Source organism: Larimichthys crocea, chromosome III (genome assembly GCF_000972845.2).
Source record: "Larimichthys crocea isolate SSNF chromosome III, L_crocea_2.0, whole genome shotgun sequence".
Taxonomy (NCBI): domain Eukaryota; kingdom Metazoa; phylum Chordata; class Actinopteri; family Sciaenidae; genus Larimichthys; species Larimichthys crocea.
In genome coordinates, this window is record NC_040013.1 from 6,689,503 (window position 1) to 6,717,198 (window position 27,696).

General features: G+C 40.4%; 1 protein-coding gene across 4 annotated transcripts in view; it reads left to right on the forward strand.

Moving 5' to 3' along the window:
- pcxb (pyruvate carboxylase b) overlaps nt 1–27,696 on the forward strand; it is a 263,642-nt gene that overhangs the window by 101,377 nt on the left and 134,569 nt on the right. For all 4 annotated transcript variants that reach the window (XM_010753969.3, XM_010753977.3, XM_019255626.2 and 1 more), the window contains one exon: nt 22,654–22,836. In XM_010753969.3, coding sequence (XP_010752271.2) covers nt 22,654–22,836 — 183 coding nt within the window. The remainder of the gene's footprint in view (nt 1–22,653; nt 22,837–27,696) is intronic.

A 27,696-nucleotide genomic window follows, 5' to 3' on the forward strand; every position in this document is an offset into this window, starting at 1 on the left:
GTTTGACCAAATGTCACACATACACCATCGAGAACAGGGAAAAGGACAAGAGGATGAAACAAGGGATAGAGAAGTGGCAGCAAGGACAGGCACGAAGGAAACTCACAAGGGTTATAAAATGTTTTCCAGCCATGAAATAGATCAGGTCACTGAAGTTGGAGCTGTGGCAGAGGAAGGAGAGGAGAAGCACTAACAAGGACAGAACAACTTCTATCACCTCAGTTATGAACAGAGCGTCAGTGGTGGACTGGAATATCAAACAAGGAAGGGGAGGGAGCAACTTCAAACTGGTGGGGGAAGATGAAGGAGGGAAACGATGGAGTGAGTGGGGAAAGCAGAAAACGAGGACAACTGAGTGATCTTGGAGAGGATGGCAGGAGCACTACCCAGAGTAATGGAGTGATAGAAGAGACCTGAGAATTAGGACAGAGATTGGTGCCTCCTGGCAAAGCTGGAGAGCTTCAGCTGCTCTTTGAGAAAGTTGATTATATACTTTACCTAAGATTATAGACATCACAAGTAAGGATAAGGACAGGGATAACCCTCAGTAAATACAATAAAGATGTTATTATTGATCTGTTTAGCTTCATAGTGTAAAAGGAGAGCAAAAAGAGGAACTTCGATCGAGGGACAGTGATTGAAAAGGGAAGATGGGAATGGATTGAGGAAAAACAGTTTGGCAGGTTGGAAGGATGCCATGTAGAGAACACGACGCAGCCGACATGATGAGAGATGAGAGTACTAACAGTGTCAGAACAGACACGTGGCAGAGCTGTGACACCATCTTCACCCGCTGGCGCAGAGAGACCAAGAAGACAGGGACAGGATGGTAATGAGGATGATCTGGAGCTTTTGGGAGGGACTCGAAGCCAGAGTGAATGTTTGTCATAATGTCAGGCTAATGCACGTGTCGACATGCAGCCATGTCGCCCCGTTGGCACTGAGGAATGGATGTTGCGCAAGAGGATGGGGAGAGGGGAACTGTGGGTAGACATTTTAGAGGGATTCCACAGCCTGTTTATGCTGGTGGCCCACATAATAGTACTAATATGTTTTAATCAGTCTGAACCCCCGAGGGTTGGAGAATACATTTTCTCACTTTGGGTCCCAATATAAGAGAAATGCTAACAATATTTTAAAGATCCTGAGCCTCGGGGTGTGGACACTGGATTGATTTGGGTCCTAACTTAATACCCTTATATTTTAAAGGAGACGACAGATGTTTGAACAAGTTTAGAACAATTTAACACACCTCTGTTTTAGCTTGAACACACCCTTTTCTCAAATTCAAAGAAACACATTCTGATGTTGACACACTAACATTGATTAACACGGTAAATTACTGGCTACAAGTAGAAGGTAGTATTTCCACTACTACTCTCTGTTGCATGCTTTTAACCGTTCATTCAATTGTTAAGTTGCTCTCCAATCAGGAATGTAGCAGTACAATAAATTTATGTCATAATTATGTTGCCCCGAAGCACCACAACATCCTACATTGTCTTAGTCCAGTCCGTATGTGCTTAAATTGATCACACAAAGTAGCTAATTTGGTATGCGACAGACTACATTGAGATGTTAACAGTCACGTTAATCATTTTCCAACTGGGGTTTCAGCAGAATAGTCGCTGCCATAACTTCCACCACTGTCAATCTCATTGGAGATGCATTGTGGAGCTCTGCGGCAGGCTTCAGTTTGATTGGATCTGACATCAGAAAGCTCAGTGTAGCACGTGTTGCTATGGCTTATTCCCTGCCCGACAGAGCATACTCTCTCTATTGAGCATCTGGACGTGTCGGACCACCTTGGCGCCAAGGTCAGAAAGTCCGCCCTGATTAAGTTTTGTCCCCATTTGACCTGTGCCAGGAGCTGTCACAGACTAAACTGACTCAAAGTGAGTCTTAATAAGAGTGCTAGTATATTTTTAATTAGCCTAGAACCAGACGTTCAGATGTGTACTACTTTACATACCCACGTGACAAACTGTGTTTTATGAGCCTGGCCCCCTGGTTGATTGAGAGATTGGATGCCCATGTAAGAGCTATAGCATGTTTTAAAGAGGCTGGCTCCCAGACTGTCAGCGTCTTGCTGTGTTTACTTTGGGTCCCTACATAACCTGAGTATTATGTTTTAATGAGTCTGGGCTCGAGGGCGAGGGGGATTCTATTTACTGTTTGTCCAGTCAGCTGATATAAAAGATGCCTTTAAATTGAAAGTACTGGCTGAGACTGTAAGCTAGAAACAACAGATTTAAAATTTCAAAGCAACACTCATGGCAACAACAGCCACTATAGTCTTTGCAGAAAATGGAGAGTCTGATGGATGAATAATAAATAGCATACAGGGAGGTAGGAGTAATGAGGACAACTGTGTTGTAAGGGATTTAAATCCACACTAATACTAATACTCCTGGCAGTGACAATCTCTTTGCTTGACATAAAGACATGGAGAGTGTGATGGATGGCAGGATTGGGACAAAGATTAAGTGAAGGTCTTGCAGAAGTTAAGAGCTGGTAATGGTGTCAGGGCTCTGCATGTGGGACATCAGAATTCACTGGTTTCAAGATGGAAACTAAAAATGGGAGAAATAGGAAGATAATGAGGACTCTTTGTGTATGGGGGAGTTGGAGCTGAATTGCCAGAAAGAAAGTCAAATTTTAAAAATGCACACACCAACAAACAGCTTTGTTTCTGATCTAGATTGTATCTCCTGATGTCCTGCAGTGCTGCAGTCTAATGAAGTCTGTGCAAAGTAAGAATAAATATGTTTTGAGTTTGTCAGACCAAAGAAGAAAGTCTTATTAACCACCCAGCCAAATTTGAAATTTAAAAATATCGTCAAGTTTTTGAAATGATCAAAATCAGGTAAAAATGAGCAGTATTCTCAGCTCCAGGACTGTGGAGGCGTGCCCACTGAATGTGCTGAAGCCACGGCCACTCATGGGAGTAGTCAAGCAGCCATTTTGAACGACGTAATATGTCAGAGGAGTTCAGAAAATGACATGACTAACTTTGAAACACTCAGAGATGAATGAATCTCCATCTCTCTGCTAGGGGTGCAGGGCTATACTCAGGGTGGCCTCAGTGTGTCATCGAGCCACCCTTTAAGGACCGCCCAGAAAAATCCTTTTTAACCTCTAACTCCACATTTCAGTAATATATATTATTCAAAATCTTTTCACATGTTTTCAGCAACTATTTTTCAACAAATTTAATGTATTTTGAAAGAAATCTCAGAATTGCCTTTACAGGGACTTTAATGTTTTTTATCTTGTCTGTCCCATCTACTGATACATGTGAAACGACAACCATAGTTGAAGTTAAACAAAACCTAACTATCCAACTTATCTGATCATCTTGGGGATACAGGCAGGGCAGAGCTCAGACTTCTGTCCATCCAGAGTGAAGCTCAATTCTCAGGTTGGTCTTTGATGTTGCAAAATGCTCAGCTGAGATACCTCGGCCTGTCTGAGTCTACCTGGAGGCAGTGAAACAGAGAGAGACAGCACTCTGATTTTCTTTTAGTTTTCTAGTTTTACTGCTGGCCACCTTGACATATTATTAGTGCTGAAACTCGATTTCTTCCAAGGATTTTTTTCTTCCAACACTGAAACTTTGATTGTTCTCTTGAACTTTGGAACCTTTGTTATATATTTTGGCTCATGATTCTTGTTTTTCAAGTTTTCTGTTTTGAGGTCTGTATATTGATTGGTGGAATATAGAATTTAATCACTGAACATACACTCAAGGTAAATAACTTCAGTCATATCAAGTTTCTGTCCATTATTTTGAGTATTATAAAGCTCTTGTTTTTCCAGTCCATCTACGTTCCAACCCTCACCTAGTCATAGTCACTAGCTTTTGGTAGTAACCAAAAAAATGAGATTGCGGATACAAGCTGACTGAAATTAGTATTTTGTAGAGTGGCTGGGCTCAGCCTTAGTGATGGGTAAGGAGCTATGGACATCTTGAGGGAGCCTCCTGGGCACCTTCGTTTGGGCGTGTATCGGGTACCAACTTGTAAGAGACCCCAGAGCAGACCCAGATCCCACTGGAGGGACTATATAGTCAATCTGGCTTGGGAACAACTTAGGATCCCCCCAGGACATGCATAAATGTGTTGCTGGGGAGAGGGACATATGGAATGCTCTGCTAAACCTGCTGTCACCATGACCCGGCCCCAGATAAATGGAAGGATGGATGATTTGAAATGAATTGGCTCATTAGGAGGTTAGTTTTTTCTTTCTTTGGATAAATAGCTATGAAGCTATTGCAGAATTAGGGAGACTGTAGCAGTGTGTTCTTTTCTGCTCAGGCACACATGATGATTAAAAAAAACAGACATGACTACATAGATGCAATATATATCATACAGTACAATGTTCATATGACTGAGTCAGAGGAGGAGAACGAGACAAAACACTGAATTGAAAAGAGGAGGGCGCTCTATTGTGTTCCAGCACATGTGTGCAGCTTCACTTCAGGACGGATCTGGTTGTGTTGTTGATTAGAGAAAGAAAAGAAGTTGAGGAGACTGTAAAATAAGAAGGCAAAGATAGCAAGAGGGATGTCTGTGATGCATGATACATTACTGCAGTGTTAGATCAAGGCTTTGGCATAATGATCAAAGTGCTTTTGTCCTTGTAAGAAAATACAAAGACATGCACACACGCATGCACAAGGACATGACTACACCAACAGACACATTTACATTGTTGCATCTGCACACACATCCAGGCCTTTTGACACACACAATCGCACTTATCCATCACGTCATCCATATCCAGTTTCCTATTATCCCTCACAGGCTAATTCATTAGTTTCACTGATAAAAATGTAGCTCATTAATTTACCGCTCTTTGTAGTGTGTGTGGGGGTATTTGAGAGATTAGGGGATGCGGACACAGGGGTCATAAGCAAAATTAGACGGATTGAAAATTAATTTTGGAGCGTGTGTATGCATGAATATAATTGTGTGCACATTTGTGTATTGGTGCATTTGTGTAATGTCATCCAGTTTCAAGTGGATATGCTGCTTTGGCATCTTTTTAAAGAGGACAGAAATGGGGAAGAAAAGGTTTGAGATGGGTGGAGAGGGAATAGAAAAATCCCAATTTTGGAATAGAAGACAGATGAAAGGGTGTTCTTATTAGAGTAGGGCAATGGTATTTACAGTATGTGCTGCCAGTAGGAGGCTGAAAGACTGTGTAAAAGAAAATCTGAAGGAAAAAAAAAGGGCAAAATGCCAGTCGAGAGGGTTGAGCCAGAGTTCAAGATTAAAAAATGGAATGATGGAGACACAGGGAAGGTCAAGGTACAGGTAAAATCGACAAATGGCAAAGAGGCGGCAAGAACTCACCAAAAGGTGGTGGATGAGTGACATAGTGAGGGAAAGAGTTAGATGAGAGGATTAAGAGGGATAAGGCAGTACCTGAGAAGACGAGAGCAATGTAGAGGAAAATGGCAGATAAAGAGAAGTTTGAAAGTGGAGAGAGGCGAAGGAGGGGAAGACGGAAACTTGTGCTTAATGTGCTTAAACAGCAAGATCCTGCTTTTGTCACTGCTGAATTATATATCATTGAAGATGATGTACATACTGTGTTTCTACATACTGTGTCCTGATATTTCATCAGTTGACTTATAAAAGCAGTTAAATTTGCATGGAATGGAAAATACATATATTTCAATCGGATCATGGCAAGACCGAAATGTTAATTCACAAAACGACAAATGTGCTTGAACTGCAAAATTATGTTACTTTTGAGTAATATATCCATCCCACGGAGCATAAAAATTAATGCAGATAATAAATATATAATAAACACATTTTTACTTTGTTCCAATATATGCTGATAATTACTTACTTTATTTCTAAATTAACTCATGGAATGTGTTTTAATGGAGCCAGGTTGTCATTGAAACCCCCTAACCTATGTTTCTTGTGCATCCCTCAACTGTCATACTTTTTTTTTTTTGTTTGGTGCCTGCTCCTAAACCCCTCATATCACAAGTAGCACACTATGTTCAGAAGTTCTTTGCTCTCTGGTGAACACATTGTCATTTTTTTGTCAGCTGTCACCATCTACCTGCTTACCTTCCTCACTACCGCATTCCTTTACAGCTTCCTCGACACACTATAGAGTGGCACATGAGTGTGGGTACAACAGTAGTCTTAAAATAGATTTACAGTAGAGGCTTATATTTTGATAATTCTTGAGGTGGGGATATACGCAGTTTCCTGCCTCTGAACTTTGCTCTCTCTCTGCTTTTACTAAGTTGCTCCATCCCACTGGGTGCACTGAGTTAATGAACGGGGATGCCAAGCAGTTTAAACAGCTTCTACAAACATTTCTTCCAGAATTGGTGCACAAAAGTGCTCCATGTGTTGGTCCACTCTTACATCTACTTTCCTTTTCTGTAACTTTTAGTTTCTTTACACACAAAATCCTCTTACTTGACCTTTTGTCATACCTGAACTTTTAAATTACTTTGTTTCCTGTCGTACTTACTGCTTACTCTTCTTGCGTTTCCCTTAGCTCCCATGATACTCCCATCTTTGATTTTTTTCCTTTTTTTTTCGTGCCCTCACCCCATTTTTCATCAACTTTTTCTACTGTAGCTCCGACTATTTGTGTTTGACTAGGCCACAATGCACTTCGCCCCTATCTCCTTTGTCAATTCCCCTTACGCCTGGCTTTTCTTTCCTCAAATTTGCTCCATTTCTCTGTCTGTCATGTATTTTCTTTTTAATTCTTTTGAGACCTGCAAGTCTTTGCCAGTTCAGTTTAGTTTGACAATAAAGCAGTTCTCTATGTGTGGGGAGGGAGAGGTGAGAGGGGAGAGGAAAGTGATAAGGTGACAAATACAGGTTCAGGCTGAGGAGGGAATGAAAAGGTGCCATTTGGGATGTGGTGTATTTGGAAAGCAAGACTTGGACAAAAAAAATAAAATAAATCCAGGACACACAATGGGAAAAAATCAGGTTTTGTGAGTAAAACTAGCAGTACTATCCAAACTGACATGCTCTCATAGGTGATATAGTGAGGGATCTGGAAAGACCTTTTTCTTCACATTGTGTAGCACCAGGGTCAGTACTTGTACTCTGCACCTTTTTAGGTAGCCTAGAATAGAGAAGTAGCACTCATGGTCAAGATTAGCATGTACAAAAGTCTGAAGTAGTCATGTTTGGACTGTGTCATGTGTCTTAGCCTGGATATAGCACACAGAATTGACCAAATTGTGGTATGCGAAATACATTTCTCATGAAATGAAATAAATGACATACATTTTTGTCATTGTTCTTTGTGACTGTTTATTGCTTTTTCAATGTGACCGATGGCTCTTTGGTGATGATGGATGAACTGGAGAAGATTTATAATGAAAGCGGTGACTTATTTTTTAACATCATCAAACCAGCTGGTACACATTCACCTCATTCATATCCCTCATTTTAGAAAGGTGTGAAGTCTCCATTCTTTCCTCTTGTTTGGTTTAGGGAGCAATTTACCATCTCCTTTACTGTTTCTGTCACTGTAAATCATCTTCCTCCTCCTGTCGTCTTTAGCTGTAACATTTAGTGTTTGTGTAGCCATTTGATTGGATTTCATTGTAATGTAGTATTCTGACATTTACGCTCAATAGTTTTTAAAAACATGAACAATTCCCAACTGATATTAGAGCCCTAACAGCATATTTGAAGGCGCTTTTGTACATTGGTGCTTCACATGCAGTTACTAGTTTGTTTTTAACTAGATGTCCAAATATTTTTAAAATGCAGATGCAGTTTTTTAATTTTTAAGCAAAAAAAAGCATAAGGCACAAGAATAATTTACAAAGAAACAAACAAAAAATAATGAACTGGGGCCACAAAGGTGAAATAATCATTATCAGTAATTCATTTCTTTCCAGTTTAAAAGCTTTCTATCCACCCCACTCTTATGTTCGAAATTGTGGCGTATGTGCTTTAAATATGGTATAATAATGATGATGATAGAGAAATTCATAATAAGCAAAATGTCAAATGGGCGGATAATAAAGCAGGAAAAAAAAGGGAGGCAGAGATGTGGAGGGAGAAAAAAAAAGTGCAACGATGGAAGAGAGGCGGTAAGGGAAGGAGCAGTGGAGGTGTAGTGACCTACTTACAAAGAAGCGGGTGCTATAGTGTTTCGTATATACTGTGCAGAGAGAGGAAAAAATGCATGGAGGGTCCCCTCCACCTCGCTGCTATTAAATATCCAGAGAAAAAAATGATTGGCAGCTGGCCATGTTGGGTTGTCTGTTTTGAGAGGATCCTATAGTGTGTTTCCATGTGCCCACATACAGGGGTAGTACATGGACACCTATGCTATGCAGAGACACACAGCCTCACAGGGATTGGAAGTTTCTTTCCTGTATTTCATTTTCTCCCCCTCATCAGGCTGTGTTGTGTTACTGTTCATCTACATTCCACGCTGTCGCTCTGGCTGCTTCTTTGGTTCTTCAGTTGCCCTCCCCGGTCACCGCTTCCCTCCCTTTTCTAATTGTATCACGTTTGCATTACTTCTGCCTGCTTGGGCTAACGACAACACGAGTGTAGTCCCGCAGGCCAAAACTGGCAGGTGTACGTTTCACTGACCACATGTCACCTCAGCTCTGTCAGTGTTAATGTTCCTGTATTTACTCTGTGCCTGTGTGGGTGTGTGAGAGAGAGATAGAAAGAGAGAGAATAAGACATGGAGGCTGGGCTGAGATGAAGTTGCCTAATATGCCCCATAAAAGTTAATGATAAAATGATTGATCTGCAGTGTGTTCAGTATCAAGCAGCAGCCTCCAATCTTCAACCCCACTTCATTTTTATTGTCGTTTGCATTGTTAATAGTGAACATTGTCCCCCATATATGGACATTTATCATGACCGCTGTGCTACTGCAGTAATATTGAATTTCAGATTGTAAAAATACACAAGTTCAAACGTTCTTCTATCTTTCTTCCTGAGAAAGTTTAAAAATGCATAATTCACACTTGAATCTGTGTGGGCGGTGCATCATTTCTAAGTAGTTAAGTTTGAGATTGACTTGAAGTCGAGCAAGCTGCAATCAAAGAGAAAGTGACTAGCTGCCTGTGTCTCCAGCTGTCGCTTGTTTTAATGAAGTACAATATAGAAAATCCACAGTCTGCAGCATTTATGAGCAATAAGTATTTGCACAGAAGGTGTTTTAAAATGTAAATGCATAGTGCAGTTAGGTAGCCACAAGCTATACATCATCTATACAGTCCTCTAAGCAAAGTCCATAATAACCATTATAATTGTTTTTCCATTAGTTGCCAGTTCGGTGTGGATTGACATTTATCGGTTAGAAGTTTTCAGTTGTGTATGCAGAGTCGTTTTCAGTCTGTAAAAGGAGTGTATGCTAATAAAATGAATATAAATATGTGAACTTGTTAATGGTGTTATAGAAGTTTGCTGGTGGGGTCAAACCATTAAGCAATGTAGGTTACAATTAAGAAGAAATGGTTTGCTAAGACATTTATTCTGTCTGTTGACCTTTTAGCCCAGCACTGTAGCACATTTGCTTAGCTGGAAATAAACAGCATTCCATTGATGTGGCTTATGTAGCACACTCATTATATAAATGCTCAATGTTTCACACATGAATATTGATCATGGAAACTTGGATGTTATAGGCTGTTAATTAACCCTCTGCTCTAGCCATCATCAAAAGAGGGGTTTATGCATCGCATGTAAATATTTACATGTATTTAAAGAAGTCATTTAGCCGATTCTGTTCACCCAGAGCAGTAGAAATGCATGATAATATTATTACGTATTGGCCATAAATAAACATTTCTGCTTGTATAACAGGCTCTGCATGTGACACAGTATATCTACGGTGTGGAAGTTTATTGAAGTGTCCAAAATGGATAGCAGAGTTGCTGTTAGTTGCTGCATTTACCAGAGGACCATCATGATAAGAGTATGCATAATATTATTTTAATTTCAGTACAAGACAGACTTGATGGTCTCTGCAATGGGGTGGAAAAAATATGTGCATATATCAGTATTGACATGCTTCCCCACAGAGCAGCTTCATTCATGTGTTGCAATATACAAAATATGGAAGCAACAGGTAGTTTAAAGAGCTGAGCGTCTGTGGCAATCTTAAAAAAGTTAGTTGAATTAAAGGGGAGACACTTCTGGACGGAAGGTGAAGAAATGGTGCAGCCTCCAGACATATTTGGCGTCGTCACAGTGAGGAAGATGGGGAGTGACTCGGCAGCACTGATGAAAGTTGAAAGATGGTTTGAACTTTTTGGGTAAGCCAGCAGGAGGAGAGAGGAGATGAGCCTGAGCAGTGGCCAAGGAATCTGCCTCAGGGTAAAAAGTGCCAAGTGCAGAAAAAAATTATTTTGTAAAAAGAAAAACTACATTCCTTTAATATTGCACTAGCAGTAAAGGTCAGACACACTGGTAAAAAATATAAACTGCCTCTGACGTGTGACTTTGGAAGAAATTTCTGATCAGACACACAGGACAGCCACTAGATAAACGTCAAACAATAGAATAGAAATTTACTAATTTAAATTGCCAACTATCATTAAACATAGATGATGGTAATGTCACTACATTTGCAGGTATGAAGCAAATTACTGGGCAGATGGAAATATTGATGTGACGATGGTGCTGGACAAAAGGCAGCAGGGACCACCAAAGTTATTACAGTTCATCTTGTTGGGAACGTGAATGCCTGCATTAAATTTTGTGGCATTCATTGTCCATCCATTGGTTGGCTTGAGAGTAAGTCAGGGGATTATAAAGTAGAAAGTTTTATCCTCTGGGGACCATTAATATCTGAACCTAATGTTATAGCAATTCATCAAGTAGTTGCTTAGATATTTCAGTACAGGTCAAACTAGGACTGACTGACCGGCTAAAAAAAAATAAGATTATCATCCTATGAAAGTTGATGGCTTGGCTAGTTTAGCATGAAATCTTCTTATGTAACAGCTCTAAGTACGTTTGTAACTGCTTGAGTTAAATGTATGAGTCAGTAGCAGAGGCAGATGTGAAAACATAATGGAGGAAAGTCTTATGTGTACATCACAGTACTTTCAAGGTTAAATTAAAAAAATAAATAAAATCCAGTTTCTCCAAGGTGATGAAACTTTGAGACTTCTCCTGTTTCGTCATGTTCGAGTTCACTCTCTTGTGCCTCTACTAGAGCTGTATTTAGACTGCTGAGACGTCACCAGTTAGTGATGTCTTCTGAGCCATGTAGGCTCGGACATGTGGAACTGCTGTGAGTGGGATTTGTTTGTATCCATCCATCCATATCTAGACATCTTGTACATTTATAGCTCAAGTATTCACCTTGAGTCAAGCCTGTATGTGGCACAGCTGGAGGTCCATCTAAATCTGGACAGCTTGGATACAGCTTGTGTGTGTGTGTGTGCGTTCACCCATCCCACCTCCAATGCCCCAAACAGCTTGTAGTGCCGTCACAGACATCTGGTTGCCACTGACTCTAATGGTTGCATTGATGTTTAATACTGCATGAGAGATAAGGATGACTGTGTGTGTGTGTGTGTGTGTGTGTGTGTGTGTGTGTGTGTGTGTGTGGGCAGGCAGGCATCTGTGTCTATGTATTTGTCCCTGGGTGTTATTCTGTGTATGTTTGTGACTGTACTTGTGTGTTAGACAACATGAACATTTTAAGCCAACCTTTTTTTTTAGCAGGCACATACAGCTGTATTTTCTTTTTTTCAATTATGAAAGGGAGGGAAGAGGAATAGATACGTAAGAAGGAAATTAGAAGAAGTGTAATGAAAGAATATGTGATGGGAGGGAAGGTATGAAAACGGGGAAGGAAAGGAGAGAGATTTGAGGAGGCAAAGAGGATTCAAGCAAAGGAGGTGGCAGGTGAGGAGTGGAGAGGAGACGTGAGAAGTGGAGTGGAGGGGAAATGAAAGGAGACGCAGGGAAGGAGTGGAAATGAGAGGAGAGGCGAGGAGAATATGAGGAGAGGAAAATTAGAGAGTGCTCTGAGGAAGAGTGGAGACAAGACAGAATGGGCGATAATTGATAGAAAATTCAGAGAGCGAGAAAAAGGGAGAAAATGAAAAGGAGGAAAAAACGGAGAGCAGCAGAGATCCTCTATTGCTCATTAGGGTCATTATACCTCTGTCTGGAGCACACACACATACACACACTGAGAGGATTGAAAGGAGAAGCCAATTTAGTCTTGTATCAAAAAATGAGCCTTTTGATGAAAGGCAACGAGGTGGTGAAAGGAGGGCGCGTGTGTGTGTGTGTGTGTGCTGCAGTGTGTGTCTTTCTACCATGAGAGTCAAAGTAGTTAGTGCTTTGTCATGAATATGGTTTTGTTTTGAAGGACACACATGGAAGCATATTTTAGGCCTTGGCCTATAATTGCTGTGCTGGTGGTCGAAGGTGCCAAAAATCAATGATGATGATGATTAAGAGGATACGAAGGAAAAAATGAGTAATAAACACAAACTCTGAGTAAGGCGAGATGGGAAGAGTTTAAAATAAAGTTACAATGAAATGATAAAGCCAGGGATGCGCTCGGGACTCAGAGCGGGAGGGAGAGGAGAGAGAGAGAGAGGTAGATAATGGTTTTTGTGAGACGGAAAAAAAAACAGAGCCTGTATAGAGACAGGAAATGAAGGTGAAATTGAAAGGAAAGGAGGAAAATTGAAATAGACGCAGGATGGAGTGGTTGTATTTTGGATTCAGGTACTCGAGAGATGATTGTAGACTGCAAGGCAAGCTTTGGACAAGCACATGTCAAGCATAGCCACAGATAATAAGAGTCAGCAAAACCAGAAAGTTGACGAAAACCAAGGGCAACATTGTCTCAAATAAAGATCCAGTCTGCAACATTTGAGCAGAGAATGCGTCATGTAATGGTTCGGGTTAGCTTTTCTTTTTCAGAATAAAACCCAGGACAGGAAAGAAAATGACAATAAAACTGATTAATCCTTAAAAGGCTACAAATTTGAACTGAAATTGAGTTCATAATGGTGTCCTTTCATATGTCACGATGGCAAAGCACCTCGAGTTAACTCTCTGTTAATAAAACTCGACTGATGATGACTCTCTTTTGTTTCTGGCTTTTGGGAGCGACATATGGAGCCTCGGCGATGTCGGCGAATGACTTTTAATTAAAGCAAGACTAATACGCCTCGCTGTCACCGTGTTGGTCACCGGTCGGATCGACTGGGGACATTTGTCACCAGGCTAGTGCAGCCATCAAGTCATGAGGGAGGTCTCCGTAATGATTTTAAACAAAGGGGGGGAAGTGCCTCTGTATCTGGGCCTTTGTGTGTTTGCGATAGTGAAGCGTGATGAGGTCTTTGTAATGATCCACTGAAGCCATCGGTTCTCCAGTCAGTGTAATTGATGTTCAATATAAAACCAGGCTGCCCTTGCAAATGCCCAATAATGTCACCGGGGTGACCTTTTTGGTCTCTTGGATAATCCAGTAAGAAGCGACAGGCGATCAACAGGAAGAACTCTAGTGGATGCGTACATTACATACGTATACCTCTGGTTTATAGCAAGTTCACATCTCCTACTTTGCCTCACACTAGTTCAGTTGGTCAGTATTAGTTGGTTTCATTGACTGCCACTTATTGGCTAACTTAGCCTTGTGGTTTGAGCCACCAATGATGCATGCACGCACCGAATCACTCACATCCAACCAGTTTATCTCCGCCTCCGAAGACAATCGATTTCGTGGATATAAGAGGATCCTGCAGGACGTTTAAGTGGGAGAGCTGCCTCAGTAACATGAATTCTCAGTAGTGATATCTACAAAATGAAGTCCTTTATTCAAGTTCTTTTCACACAAGCTGCCACATACATTTCTGGATGTAATCTATATAAGAAGAAAAACTGGCTGCCGCAGGCATGTGGTGTTTGTGTGATACAGTACGTGCTGTTTTCTTTGTGCATATAGTTTTTCCTCCACGGTTGCGTGTGTGTGTGTCTATTTCACATTCACTTTTGCTAAAATGTATTCCATTACTTTCATGAAAATGTAGATAATGCACTGGTTTTCAAAGCATCTATTTTGTTTGTGTGTCTGTTTTGACTAAATGTCAGTAAAAGCAGAGGTGAGAGACGGTGTTCTCCTAAGGCATAAGCCTATTAGTCATTTCCATGCTAGATCCTGCACTGCAGACAAACATTTCTCCTTGTTCTTCGCACACTATAACAAATTTCCTCGAGCTTTTTACTTTCTTGTCCCGTTTGAGGCTACAGGATGTCATTTTTTTTAACCTCAAAATAACAGATTCCCTGTTATTAGAGTCAGAATGCTAATATGTGTATATATGATGGATGTCAGTGCTATTAATCTCACAGTATCTGCACATGTTGCCCATCTTAAAATAAAATGGAAGATCCATTTCCTAATTGAAACTGCGGTGAACATCCTGGCTCGGGGGGGCTCGCAACAGCATCCCCAGACCAGATATTAATTCGGCACGTTGCAGTTACAAGATACGGACATGCATCCTAGTCATCTGAGACAGTGACACCCAGTTTAGAAGATCATCAGTAATTAAATTCGGGAGATGGCCAGATTTTTCCGGGGCTGCCCATAAACTGTCACCAAATTCCTTGGGAGTCAACCCACTTACACATTTAGCCACGGAAGGAGAAAGTAGGAAGATACTTCTGAGACAGAGTCACTAGGACTAGTGACCAAGTTGTGAAGTTTGCAACAGTTTCTGTGTCAAATGATTAAAAGTTTTATTTACATTTGTCTACTTTGGTGTTTCGCAAAAACCACCAAAACTTTCCTAGAGGGAGGAAATTGAAAACTAATCCTGTTCTTATGGGCTGTGAGACGTGTACCAGATTATATGTGGCGATACACCTCGCCCCTGAATTTACACAAAAGCACAGCAGCATAAAGTTTCCATGCTGGTGCTATTCTGAAGAACTATTTTCGAAGCATCAGGTTTTGCTTGACGAAAACAATTACCAGCAAACAAACTTTATTCTGTGCCTCTTCACTCCTGCCTCGCTTCTCTTCTCTCACCTCTCTTCTCACCTACAACCGCTCTCCCTGCCTTGATTCATCTACACAGCTCCACTTCAAATGTTAACATGGCACTTCCATTCTCTTCTCTCCTCATCTCTGTGTGTTATTCTGTCTCTTTCCCTTTATTACTCTCTTTACCTCTCCGTGCCTCTGCCTCTCTGTCTGCTCCTCTCCCTAATTGGTACACTATCAGTTGGAGCTCGGGTATTGCTGTCACTTTGTCTTTGCGCTTCATACAGGCAGTGTATGTTGTCTCGCCTCCATACATTAGCTTCAAGCGTGTGCTGCCGTCTCCTTCAACTCCACATGTAAATAACATAAACAATACCTGACAACGAAGAGGGAAAATTACACTGGGTAGCAGCAGGACTGAGAGCTGATGGTGAGTGACAAGGTGAAAGGTTAGGAAAGGAAAAGAGGGAGATAAATGAGGCTTGGTGGAGGAGTACTTAAAATGGGGAAACAGCAAAGTAGAAAGGAGGAAATTAACTTAATGTTAAATGGCTCAGAGATGTCTGAAAGTTCAAGTGTTATTACAAAAGCAAGCTAACTGTGAAATCTGGTCCTGGGTGCACTTAGCCTGCTGATTTGGGCCATTACAATGTTACAGCTCCTAAAAGGGTTCAGACAGTAACAAGGATTTTGTTCAGCCATTGGTGGAGACCCATAATCAAGGTTATTTTACCTCTGCAAATCTTTTTTGTACCCTTAATAAAGAAGCAGAAATGTAGAGAAACATTTACTTTTATAGCTACAACATGTTGTTTGTGTGAGTTCGGCGAAGCAATGAGTCATTTGTCGCCTAAGCATTCACTGATTGGTCCAGTACAAGTCTGACCAGACTGAATCAATTTTCAATTGGATGTTTCCAGGCTTGAATCTTGCAGTGAAACTGAGCTTGAGAGAAGGATGCTGGCTCTGTGAGAGAACCAGTAAATTAGAATGAGCACTGTGTCTTCTCCACAGAAGCTAATATGAATCGTGATATGAATGTGGACATTCTGGCTTAAAAGTCCCGAATGAACCAAAATAATGTAGGTCAACCAAGGAGATAGACTCCCACCCAAACAAAGTTATAGTAAAAATGTAATATTAATTATAGATGAAACCAGAGGTTTTCAAAGTGGGGGGGCGGGTCTCCTCAGATGGGAAATGAACAGTTTCAGGGGAGTCTTAGTGAATGGAAGTTAGAAAGTGAAAAATGTGACCAAAAGGAGCTCACAGAGAATAATCACCTAAAGCTGCACTAATCAATTCATATGATAACAATAGATCAAATGACTGTGTAATGACCAACTCTGCACTTCCCTACTATTGTACGGAGCTTTTTAGTTTAGTAACTTGATAGTGAACAACTAATATTAAAGAGTATGGTTGTAAAGGAAAATTGATGGTAAATTACCAGAAACTTTCCATGGGAAGGTAAGTCGGTGAATTTTGAAAACAATCCCATGGGAAACTGGAGGAAATCTATGGGAATTAACTAGAGGATAAGCGAGCATAATGATAAGATAGCCTCATAAATAGTCAATAGAATAATGCTAGCTATAGATTAAACATTAATACCATACATCAAATATGTTTACCCAAAATATCATCAAAGGCTCTAAAGTGTGGTCCAAGGTTCTGTGCATGTGATTGAGGAATAGCAGATATTCAAGTGTACTTGTGAAATCTGGTTGTTTTAGTCAAGAAAATATATTTTCCCCAAGTATATTTAAGTTCTCTGTTAAGGACCAACCTTCAATTTTGTAAATTCCTCTTTCATTCCTGTTTATTCCCATAATTTCCTGGAAAGTTTCCAACTTCAAGAATTCCTTTTGTAACCCTATTTAAAGAGCTTAACAGCTGACAGATAAACAGAGTAAATGTTTTATGTGTGTTTGTCAGATGGCCAGAAACACGACTTAAAATGAATGCAAATGTCTCTGTTGGCTGGATGTGTAAATGGCTAAGTGCTTGTTAATACATTAGCAATAACGACTTTAAAACGTAATATGTCAGTGTTTTTATAGCTTGAGGCCAAAAAGGATCAGTGAAGAGTCATACTTTAACCTATTTAAAGTCAGCAGTAACATGCAAAAAAGGCAATTGAAGCTTTAATTAGCTGAAATAAATGTGAAAATGCAGTATGTTTTTGTAATTGTACATTGTCCTGTAAACTTATACGAAGTAGAAATGTAAGGAGGTAATTAATGATGTGGAAGCAGCTTGAGGAGTTGAGCCCTTTGGATAAATACAGTGAAATTTAATTCTTTTGCTAAATAGAGACAACGCTCTTGGTCATACATAATTCACAAAGGTGAGTGTGATATTTATCTCCATGATAAATTGCGAGGCACTGTGACAAATCCACTGTGACACAGCCACACATTTTTTTTTTTTTTTTTTACTACAATTCACAGGTACAGCATTGTTGGGTAAAATCTATTTAGTCAAGCCGCTGATAGCAAGTGTCCAACATGTGTGGATATCAGAATAACCTCCAAAATAAATGTTCAAATACTGTTTTATTAGACAAATAACAGTGCAGTCAAATAAATGGGTGTAACTCCACTTTTCATGTTTTGTTTTTTCACTTTCTCACACACACTCTGCCTATGTTTTGTGCCATTTTTTTTTTTACATTCTTGGAAATGCATGGGCATCAGTGGGGAAATTGGCTTGTTTATCTGAATTCCTGAAGACTATTTTTTATTTTTTTTTACACATGAGAGGGCAGGGAAGATTTGTAATATGCCCGTGGCACATGTCAGAGAAATACAACACTCACCTATGCTGCAGAGGGAGGCCCGGAGAATTTCCGAGTGATATACTTCAAGGTGGGGCTGTAGACTGCTGTAGAGATGGTGACAGACAAAGACTGGCTTACCGCAGATCTGCAACATGCTGCAAGAAATGAACAAAATGTAGAGTAAAAGAAGACAAACCACAGTGAGCTTGTGTACCACAGGAAAACAAAAGAGATGTGCAGCAACATGCAAATGAGTGTGAAGGGGACCATTTGAATCCCTTTGTGATTAAATTATTAGTGTCTATACAGAGGGTGACGTTGACATGGGGAGAGCGTGAGAAAAAAGCAGGGTTTTCTAGTCAGACGGCGCCCTGGGCTAAAAAGAATCTGACACTTGACTTCAATTATTAACATTGGTACTTGTCTTTTCATTCAATCCTGCCTATACAGTATTTCTCTCTGTCTTCTCTCCACCTGGCTGCAAGAGCTTTAGTGGCACTGTTTGGTTTGAGTCCGCGTTGGGGGTGTAAGATAAAGGAACTTCCTAGTCTCTGCTGGGTGTTGCTGTGGCAGCGTTCATCTCGTTCATCTATATGAAGCCAGAAATTAACACATTGTATATTCTCAAAGGCACAGCATAAAAGTGCAGCATCCTTTGTTAGGTCGCTGTACATACAAGAAAACGTGGAAATGCTTCCAAAAGTGAGCAGAAATAGTTTACTTACTGGGATTAATTGTTGGAAAGTCTCTCACATGATGTGTGTGATTCAGTGTAACTGTACCGTACAGTCGTCCAGCATACCTCACATTGTTTACCCACAGCTTCCGAAAGCCCCCTGGAATTACGTTTTCAGTGTTATTCTTTTGTTTGTTTCTTTCCCTGCAAAACAACCTCCATCTGAGTGGCTCCAATAACTGAGTCTCACTCCAACTGCATATCCCGTGTATATACATATATATGTGTGTGTGTGTTTGTGCAGTAAAGTGAAACGGCAAACATCTGTCTTGCTGCATGTTTGATTAGTCTCCTGACATGAGCAGGACAAGATTGTTTACAGTTAGGAATTCGAGCAATATTGGCCCATATTTAAGAGCTCAAAACATTTTCTGTCTGGATGTTCGTGTGTGGATTTCTATTTATGTCTGTGTGCCTCATAGCTGTCCTAGCAATTTAAAGCATTTAATTAATGTGGATGTACTTGACTGTCTGGTTATTTCTTTGTCTGAATTCCTGTTCACTGAGATTCTGCTATCTCATCCTATCTGTTGGTGTATTTAGAAATGTTTTATGACTCATACAATTAGATTATATTGCACTTTATTGTGAAATTTTACAAAATTTTAGGCATTTAACCATCAAAATTCTTCTGAAATTCTTCTTGTCTGTGTTCATTTAGAGTGATCATAGAGCAGCTTGAATGGTCAGATTAGAAAACCCATTTTACTCTCACAGGTGGTTAAAAATACCATCCAGGAAACAGCAAAGCAATAACCATTGCCACTAACCATCTGGCCTTGCCAAAGAAATGCAGCCACACTTGTTGAAGCACAAGCTCTCTGTGGTGTTTCTTTCTTTCTTTTTTTTAATAACAAAAGTGGCCATGCAGCTTGTACTTTAATTTATAATGTCCGTACGTTACACTGTGATTTACACAATTGTGATACGGCCATAAAATAAGCTTCTAAATGCTTGTTTTTAGTTTGTAGCATGTCAACACAACATACAGACACCATTGCAAGCACAAAAACACCCTGTGAGGCTTTACAGAAATAGCGTCAAGACCACCAATCAGGTCAGTTTTAATGAGTTTTGGCGGACACAGATTGGCACCCAGTCAGTTGACACATTCCTGGTTGGCATGGACAGCTCCCAGATGTGAAACTGTATAAGATTCTGGTGCAAGACGACAACAAAGGGCATGGTGGCAAGAAACAGAAGTGCCTTTGAGCTAGATCCTTGGCCTTGCTGTTCTATTACTTCAAGTTGTTGTTAGTCAAATGACTGCATGATTATTCATGGAATGATGTTGAAAATAACCCTGACACTCAGTCAGACTTGCATGGATGTATTGACTGAATAAGTCAAAGCTAAGAGCAGCATTAGTTTCAATGTGAGCACTGCTATATAGCGTATATTCCCGCCTGGGGGTGTAGCAGTTTGATATTAAATAACAATGTGCGAAGAAAGCCTGGGTAGCTGTCGGACAGCCAGTCAGTCACTTTAACATAGCAGTCAACACTAACAATGTGCTTGGCCCGCAGTGTTAAAGGGTGACAGAACAACTTTAAAATACGGTTTGTTCACAGTGAGGAAAGATTTAATGAATAGAGAGGAAAATAGCGTCGGTTTTTCCGGGGCAATTGCACAGAGGGTGGCTGGTGCACTTTCCACAGTAGACTTGAAGCAGTTGCCAGAGTTTGGCTAGATATAGCATATCAAAAGCACTGATCTTTCATGAATTCAAGTTTACAAACCACCTTTGTGGTCAACAGAGAAAAATCTGTGTTTTTCTCAATTTATTTTTATCTCCGAACTTCCAATTTTCTCGTCTGATTCATCTTTTAGTTTGACTTTTGTTCTAGCTGTTGCATAAATCATAAACGTTCCTGCTTTTATGTGCTTCAGTAAAATGTAAAATTTCTGCTACCCAGGTTTTGTCAATCTGTTTGGAGTAAGTCATTATTTTTAGTGTTTTATTGTCCATAACAATGTCTGGTAATCATGCAGACAATATTTCATTATTCTGTAAAAGGTGGAAAAATGCGCCCTCCCGTAGAGATCAGGGTTGTGATCAAGAATATTCAGAGTATATTTTGAACAATTATCCCCACCTGAAATGTATCAGTCAATATTTACTTGAATGATCCTGTGCTTTTTGCGTACACACAGCTGTTGAAGCTTGCAAAATGAATAACTGTGATGGCAAGAAGGGCAGTCTTTCTTTAAAAAAATATGACAAATGTATTTGTTGCAGAGCAGCTCGCAGTGCTATTAAGATAAATATCAGAAAGTGTGCGAGTGTGGAACTTTGACATCGACTTCAGTGACACTTGAAGCACTAATGACCAGCCTCAAGCCTTTAAAATCAAAGGGGAGTGCCAGGCCTTATGAAAATCACAACCTGGAAATCGGGGCTTTGGGCTTTGAAACAGAATTTTGTACAGAGGTTCATGCAGCATGCGTGGGCACCGACCCCGGCGACAATTTCATCTGCGTCATGATGGTGTACATTTACATTTATTTGCTTTATGTAGGCAGTCACTTTCAACTCGGCCTCCATGTTTATGTTGAAGGATATCTCTATGATTCACCCGTACTTTACATTTATGTCCTCCTATAGCAATTCAGCTTTCTGCTTGGTGATAAGACACAATGATGCTCAGTGTGTGGTTGTTCACTTTACCACGTACTATAGTATAACATGTTTTACAGCAGCCTGATTAGAGGTAGTTCACTCACTTTGGCTGCTATAACATGAGTCATTTGTCATCATACAGTAGTATCATGGCACATCTTTACTCACATGCTTTATGGAGGGAGTTATGCAGCATTTTGATCATTTGGAGCCACTGGAGATGAACAAAATTGCCTTGAAGAATGGGGACAAAATCACTCTATATGAAATGATGAGTTGTAAAAGAGTGAAAGGATAATGAAAAAATATTGTTGGTCATAAATAGTGGCAGCACTGCACATCTACATTGTCTGAATATATTACCTCTCTATCATCAGTGTGGCGCAGCATTGTTGTAATTATAGTTTCTACTCGTCTTCCTCTTCCAGGCCTCGAGGGGCTCCATATGTTGTAGTGTTGGACAGTCCTCACTCTCCTCTTCACATCTCCTCCTCTCCCTCTCTGCGTTCTTGCCAAGTGGTTTGGGAACAGTGTAGCCTTTCTGTTTCATCTGACGCTTGTTTTCTCTCCTCCTAATTGGCTCTAACGTTGTAGGTGCTTAATGGTTGTGATGCTTTGCATTCCTCCGTCGTCCACGAACAAATGCTGTGGATGATGCTGAGATATTTGAACAAGTAGGGATGAACAAATTCTGAATTTGACTCTGCATCTTGCGCTTTAGTGGAGTTTGAAGTTTTTGCCTTCCAAGTTTATTTTAGGCACTTTAAAAAAATCTATGTTTATCTTTTTCACTTAATTTTTCTGATGGTTCAAAGTAGTGGGTGTTAAAGTGTTAAAGAAAGAGAAACATGTGACAAAGGTCCAGGGCTGGTTTCACAGCTAGAACTCTGAGATGTTTCGGACCACTTTGGTGTGTGACTGCTCCGCCCCCTTCCTCCTCTCTCTTCTGACCTCTGAAACTATTGGTGCACGCACTAGACAGTTGAATCTTACACCCTCCACTTAGCTCAGACGGTTGCTTGCGATCACTTGTACATTATTGTTTCTGTGAATAAAAGTGATTACTAAGGGAGAGTGGTTGCACATAATTGACAAAAATATTAGCATTTCTTACAAAAGCGTGTCTGAAAAATGTTTCAGAAATAGAATACATCTGGTGAGTTTGCTGGACCGTGTAGGCGAGACAATAATAGCCCTAATGAATACACTAAATCTAAAGTTTTCTTGCTAACTGCAGCAGAATCTGCTGGGACACTGTATACGTTCTTGATATATTTGAACACTGTTCTGCCTCTAAATTATACTCACTTGGTGCTCATGTTGTTAATTATTCATTGTAATTTGCAGACTTTCTCTCAGGATGTTAAAGTAGGGCAAAAGTATTTTGAATATTTGTTTTTGTAGCTTACTTGATCTTCTTCTTAGATTTTGAATCATTTAAATCAATAATAAAATTCTTTCTGTTTATATGAAGTCTTTAAGCTGGTCTCCTCCTGTCCTGTTTCCTGCCAGGTCTTCCGAAGCGGTGAAGGCATGGGTATCCGTCTGGACAGCGCCTCAGCCTTCCAGGGGGCTGTCATTTCACCACACTATGACTCCCTGCTGGTAAAAGTCATCGCCAGCGGAAAGGACCTTCACACGGCGTCTTCCAAGATGAGCCGAGCCCTGGCAGAGTTCAGAGTGCGAGGGGTCAAGGTAGGACGTTCAGCCAAGTGTGTGGCTTTTTTCTGCTTTTACTTGTCCCTGTTGTTTCCTCTGGGTTGAAGGAAGTTATGATCTCTGGAGCTGTTGGAAAAACAAAGTGGTAATGTCAAAGTGCTTCGTCTAGCTGGAACGACATGAATAGAGTTAACAGCAGAGATGTAAATGTGATGCCGTTCTCTGTATTGGTCTGCTGTGAATGGCTTTAAGAGCCCATATCAAACTATTGAAGCCAGTGTAGCATGGTTAATGGTGTGACGCTGTTAAAACTGAAAGGGTGAGAGAGGAATAGCTCATTGAAGGTCTCCGTGTACTTGCCCAGCTGCAGAGTACATCAGGTTACTGTGAAGTGTTCTTGAACACTTCTTATATCTCTGTGTGACTCGTTTGCTTGATTACGTTCTCTATATCACTATTCATTTCATGGTTTTCAGAATGAAAACATATTCTATCAGTGTTTCTGCAGAAAGTCAGAGGCTTCTAGTTTGAAGTTATTAGCAGGTGCAAACAGTACAGTAGTTTTCAGCAGTCTTTAAAGGAAATGATGCCATGGGCAGCTCTTTTGTTTTTAAAAAGGCTTATTTAATAAATTCAACTGATATACACCTTATATTTATACATAGGCAATTACCGTTAATGCTGTACAAATGCGTTCAGTTTTGAAACAGTGATTTGACACACTGTTGAATTAGTCAGACTTGGGAAATGTTAAGGAACATTCTGATATTTGAAACGCTAATAAACACTTATAAGTGATGGCAAAGCAAATCTCTCATGGCTATCATTTTAGAACTCACCTTTCTTCTTCTTTGCACGTCATTTGCACCTTTGATCTTTTTAATTTCCACTCTGCAATTAAAAAAAAGAGAGAACAATTTTCTACCTGGATGAGTCTGAAGTAACACATTCAGGGACCTGACAACATACGCCCAGCATGTTGAGGTGAAAAGTATGTTGAGCTGTTAATCAAGCGACAACTAGAAGCTCCATTCTGCAGCCAAGGTCTTGAATGTTTTTGTTGTAGACTATGTATTAATGTCTACATAGATTCAATAGTGTGCAAAATGAAGCATTTCATTTCAAGGTGAAGTAAATTCTGAGCAATTCTTGCAAGCAGTGGCGAGTTGTTACTGTTTTTCTGTACAGACATGCTGGTAAAATAAATGAATCACTCCTCATTCTGTATAGTTTTGTTAGGGCTAATTGAAGAGGCACATTCCAGTGCAGACAAGTCTTGGTTAAGTCTAATCCAAAGATGAGATGACATTAAGATTTGACAAAGGTTTTCTTTCAAAATCAGTTAGAGTGGGAGAAAAGAAGCGCCACAAGAAAACCCACATTCATCATGTCCTACCTCTGTTGTGTAACGACTATCACCTAGACGAAACTGAGAAGAGCTGTCAGCAGCGGTTGATGTAAATTAATTTCAAGGTGTGACTTCACATTCACAGACCGCTAACAGTTTATTCGCTTGTGTTGTCTGCCATTACAGCTACTAGTAGCCATTATACATTATGTGAAGATAATTGTGGTGTGTGTGTATATTTTAGATCAAGTTAGTGGTTAAATTGGTTAACATTTGCTTTGCTGTATTCTATACAGGGTTTCCTACTTGTACTGAGATGATGAAAGTCAGTGCCAAGTGAAAAAAGGAATTGCCGCAGCCAAGTGCAACAGCTCAGGCTGGTTTGAATTTGTCAAGATGAGGTCAAATTGGTCTTCTCAACTCTAATTTTTCATTTAACTTTGAGTGCACTTTACAAGCTGTCAGCACAGATTTAATAGATTAATTTTCCCTCCTGATGGAGTGAGAGTCCTTTCTCCTCGCTGTGCAACTGTTTCTGGTAAAGATAAAACCCATATGACGAGAATGCGCACCACACAGAAGCTACAATGAGCAGCCCTGGTGCATGTCCTGATCAGACTTGAAGTGAAGTACCTTCTATTTTGCACCAGCAACCGAGTGTTTGAGATGTGATTGAGATCAGTGAGTCATCCCTCTATTCCCAGACTGTTTTTAGTCCTAGCTAATTGATTTCATTTAGCTGATATCTTGTGTTATAAATTTGCATACATAATTTCAGGCCGAAATGTGTCAATGTGGAAAAGGTAGACCAATGGCGACGAATGTTTCCTCCTCCGTGTGTTTGTGAGCTGTAGTCTTGGAGAGTGTTGCTGCGCTAGAATGTCACCACTGGGAAGCCGAAGCACTGGCAACAAATCCAAGTTAATACTTCTGCTCACAGAGATATGACGCTGAAGTCTGACTTTGTTTCCTGTCTCCAGATGAATGCGGCTACAGTAAAAAGACTACAATGTGATTTTACAGATCATTCTTTGGTTCTATATATATCATGTAAAGGTTATAATGTACTTACTGTGCTGAGGGACTTGATAGTACTCCCTCAGCACTTTAAGTATAACATAACCTTTTAAATTAAAGTGAAAACCAGAATGTACCATCCAAAGTTTGAGTAACTTATGTGACACTTGACTGCTTTCCTCAGTTGTGTGGAATTATGTTTGGCATTTCAGAAAGTCCTGTTTATCTCCTCCTCCTCCTCCTATATGTGTGTGTCTGTAAGTATTGTCGGGCATGTGTGCACATTTTTGAGTTGTTTTACGCAAAGGATGAGCCATGTGTGTTAAAATGTTACACATCCAGCAGCAGAAAGAAGAAGGTGGGGGCGATGCGCAGGAAAGCAACAGGAAACGATGAATGCCAGTGAGCAGAGATGGATAGAGGAGTGGAGGGAAAACAGCAATTAAGATGGAGAGAGTGTATCAGTTAGCAACTGCAATGGGACAAAGAAAAGCATTTCTTCACCCGCTAAAGTCATGTGTGAGGTGTCGTGAAGGGTGGTGTATCCCCTTTGCAAAAATGCACAAGCAAAACTCAACAAAAGCCATGGATTTAACAGTGTGTTGTCCGCTCTAACAAAAGCTACAGCCATTAGTATAACCAGCTAGATTGCAGCCTATTAGCAACTGAGTGTTACTAGCTGCAGCCTCAGACTTTTTGCACAAAAGCATGTATGTAGCCATCAAGTGCATGTTTGTGACATCTTACAGCTGGAAACCTAAAAAGTCTGTCTGTTTTCAGCCACTTTTATGGGCTTTTAGGTCTGCCTTGAGTGGTTAGTGTGCCCCAGGGGAAAAGGTATCAGTTCTTAATTGAGCACAGGAGGACCTTTTTGTCTCCTATCTCAGTAAACACACACTAAATTGTACAAGTGCATAAAGTCAGTGAAAATACAGGAGCATCTGTGCTGTGCAAATTGCTCATCACGCACGCTGATGGTTTGTCATGTGAAGCCAACCAATGACTGAATTACTAATGGGGGGTGCCCCAGTACCTGGTAAAGCGTGTCCCAGGCTGAGTCCCAGTCTTTTTATGTTTCTAGCCATGTTCCTTCAGATTCCTGGATTTGCACAGAGATGTTGGGTTAGGGAAGATAAAAAGACAACATTTTCATCCAGCAGAAAGAGATGACAAGAGACAACATGAAAAACTTTTGGAGATGGCAACATTTTATACCCAGACATTTCTCCTTATGGCAGTAGTATATTTCTGTCCAGTTTGATGGAGACATTTGGATGCGAGCATGGAGGCTTGTAAGTAAAGGAGACTGAGAACCTCAGTTTGTGTCTTTAGAAGTCATTTTTGCGACGCTGGGGGCTTTGCAGTGCAGTCTCATTGCTGTTCATCTCGGCACCTCATCTGAGAGAGTTTGAGGTCACCTGAGGATGTTGCACCCACCCCTGTGTGTGTGAGTGAGCGAGTGAGGGGGTTAGTGATGATACCCATCTAGAAAGGCTCTTTGAAGAGTCTTTGTCATGTTTCGCTTCATTATAGCCTACCAGATCACAGGCTAGCTCCCATCTCAGGATTGCAGCATACTTGTCCTCGCATTACCTCTCTTTATTTCACTGAAAGAGTGAGATATTTCTTTTTTTACCAATATCACGGGTGATTATTTAAGGGTCGCATGGATTTTGGTCCATCTTCTGGACGAGGTCACAGTGGCTTTGACCACAGATCAGATCATTTTCATTTAAAGCACACTGAACGTTGTCTTATTGTACTGCCACTCTGCTCACGACTAAATAGATAAAATGATTTTCTTCTTTCTTTCTTTCCTTTTTGTACAAAAAATAATAAATTATTTAGTTTACTCCTGAGCTTTTATTAATCTGCTCCTGTTATTTCACAATCAAATTCACGTACCACAAATGTGGTTTGTTTTGACACAGTACAGTTTAGACTGTCAGGACACCGGTAATCCATCCTCTGCTTGAGTATTTGTTGCCACATACTCTTTTCATTTACCTGGTCTTGTGTGTGATTGTTAACCTGTGTCAGGGAAGACTTGTGTACCCGTCTGTTTGCCCATGTCCCAGTGCCTGTACTGTCATGTCATGTCTAGCACTTATCATTACAGTAGCTGTTTTCATTTCTGTCTCTACCTGCCAAGTAAATACGTTTTTCCCATCTCTTCTTCTGTCATGCTCCTCCACCTCTTCTCAGGTTTGACCTCTGTCTCCCTTCATGAGCAAAGTTGTCTTCTGGTTCTCTCATGTGTATCTCTTGTTTTCACATCCCTGAGCTTCCCGTAAACGGTTCACTGACTTTGTTACATGTGTTTTCCCTCTTCTTTTTTTTTCATCTTGATCTCCATTTTCTTTTTATACCTGCAGTCTGTTTTCAGCCCTCTAACATGAGCCCCCCCCTTTTTAAAATGTATTGTAATGTCTAATCAACAAGCTATTTTTTTAATCCCAGCACTGAATACTGCTTAATTTACATCTAAATTAAGCTCATAGATATTTTGTTATACACAAATAAATCAATGG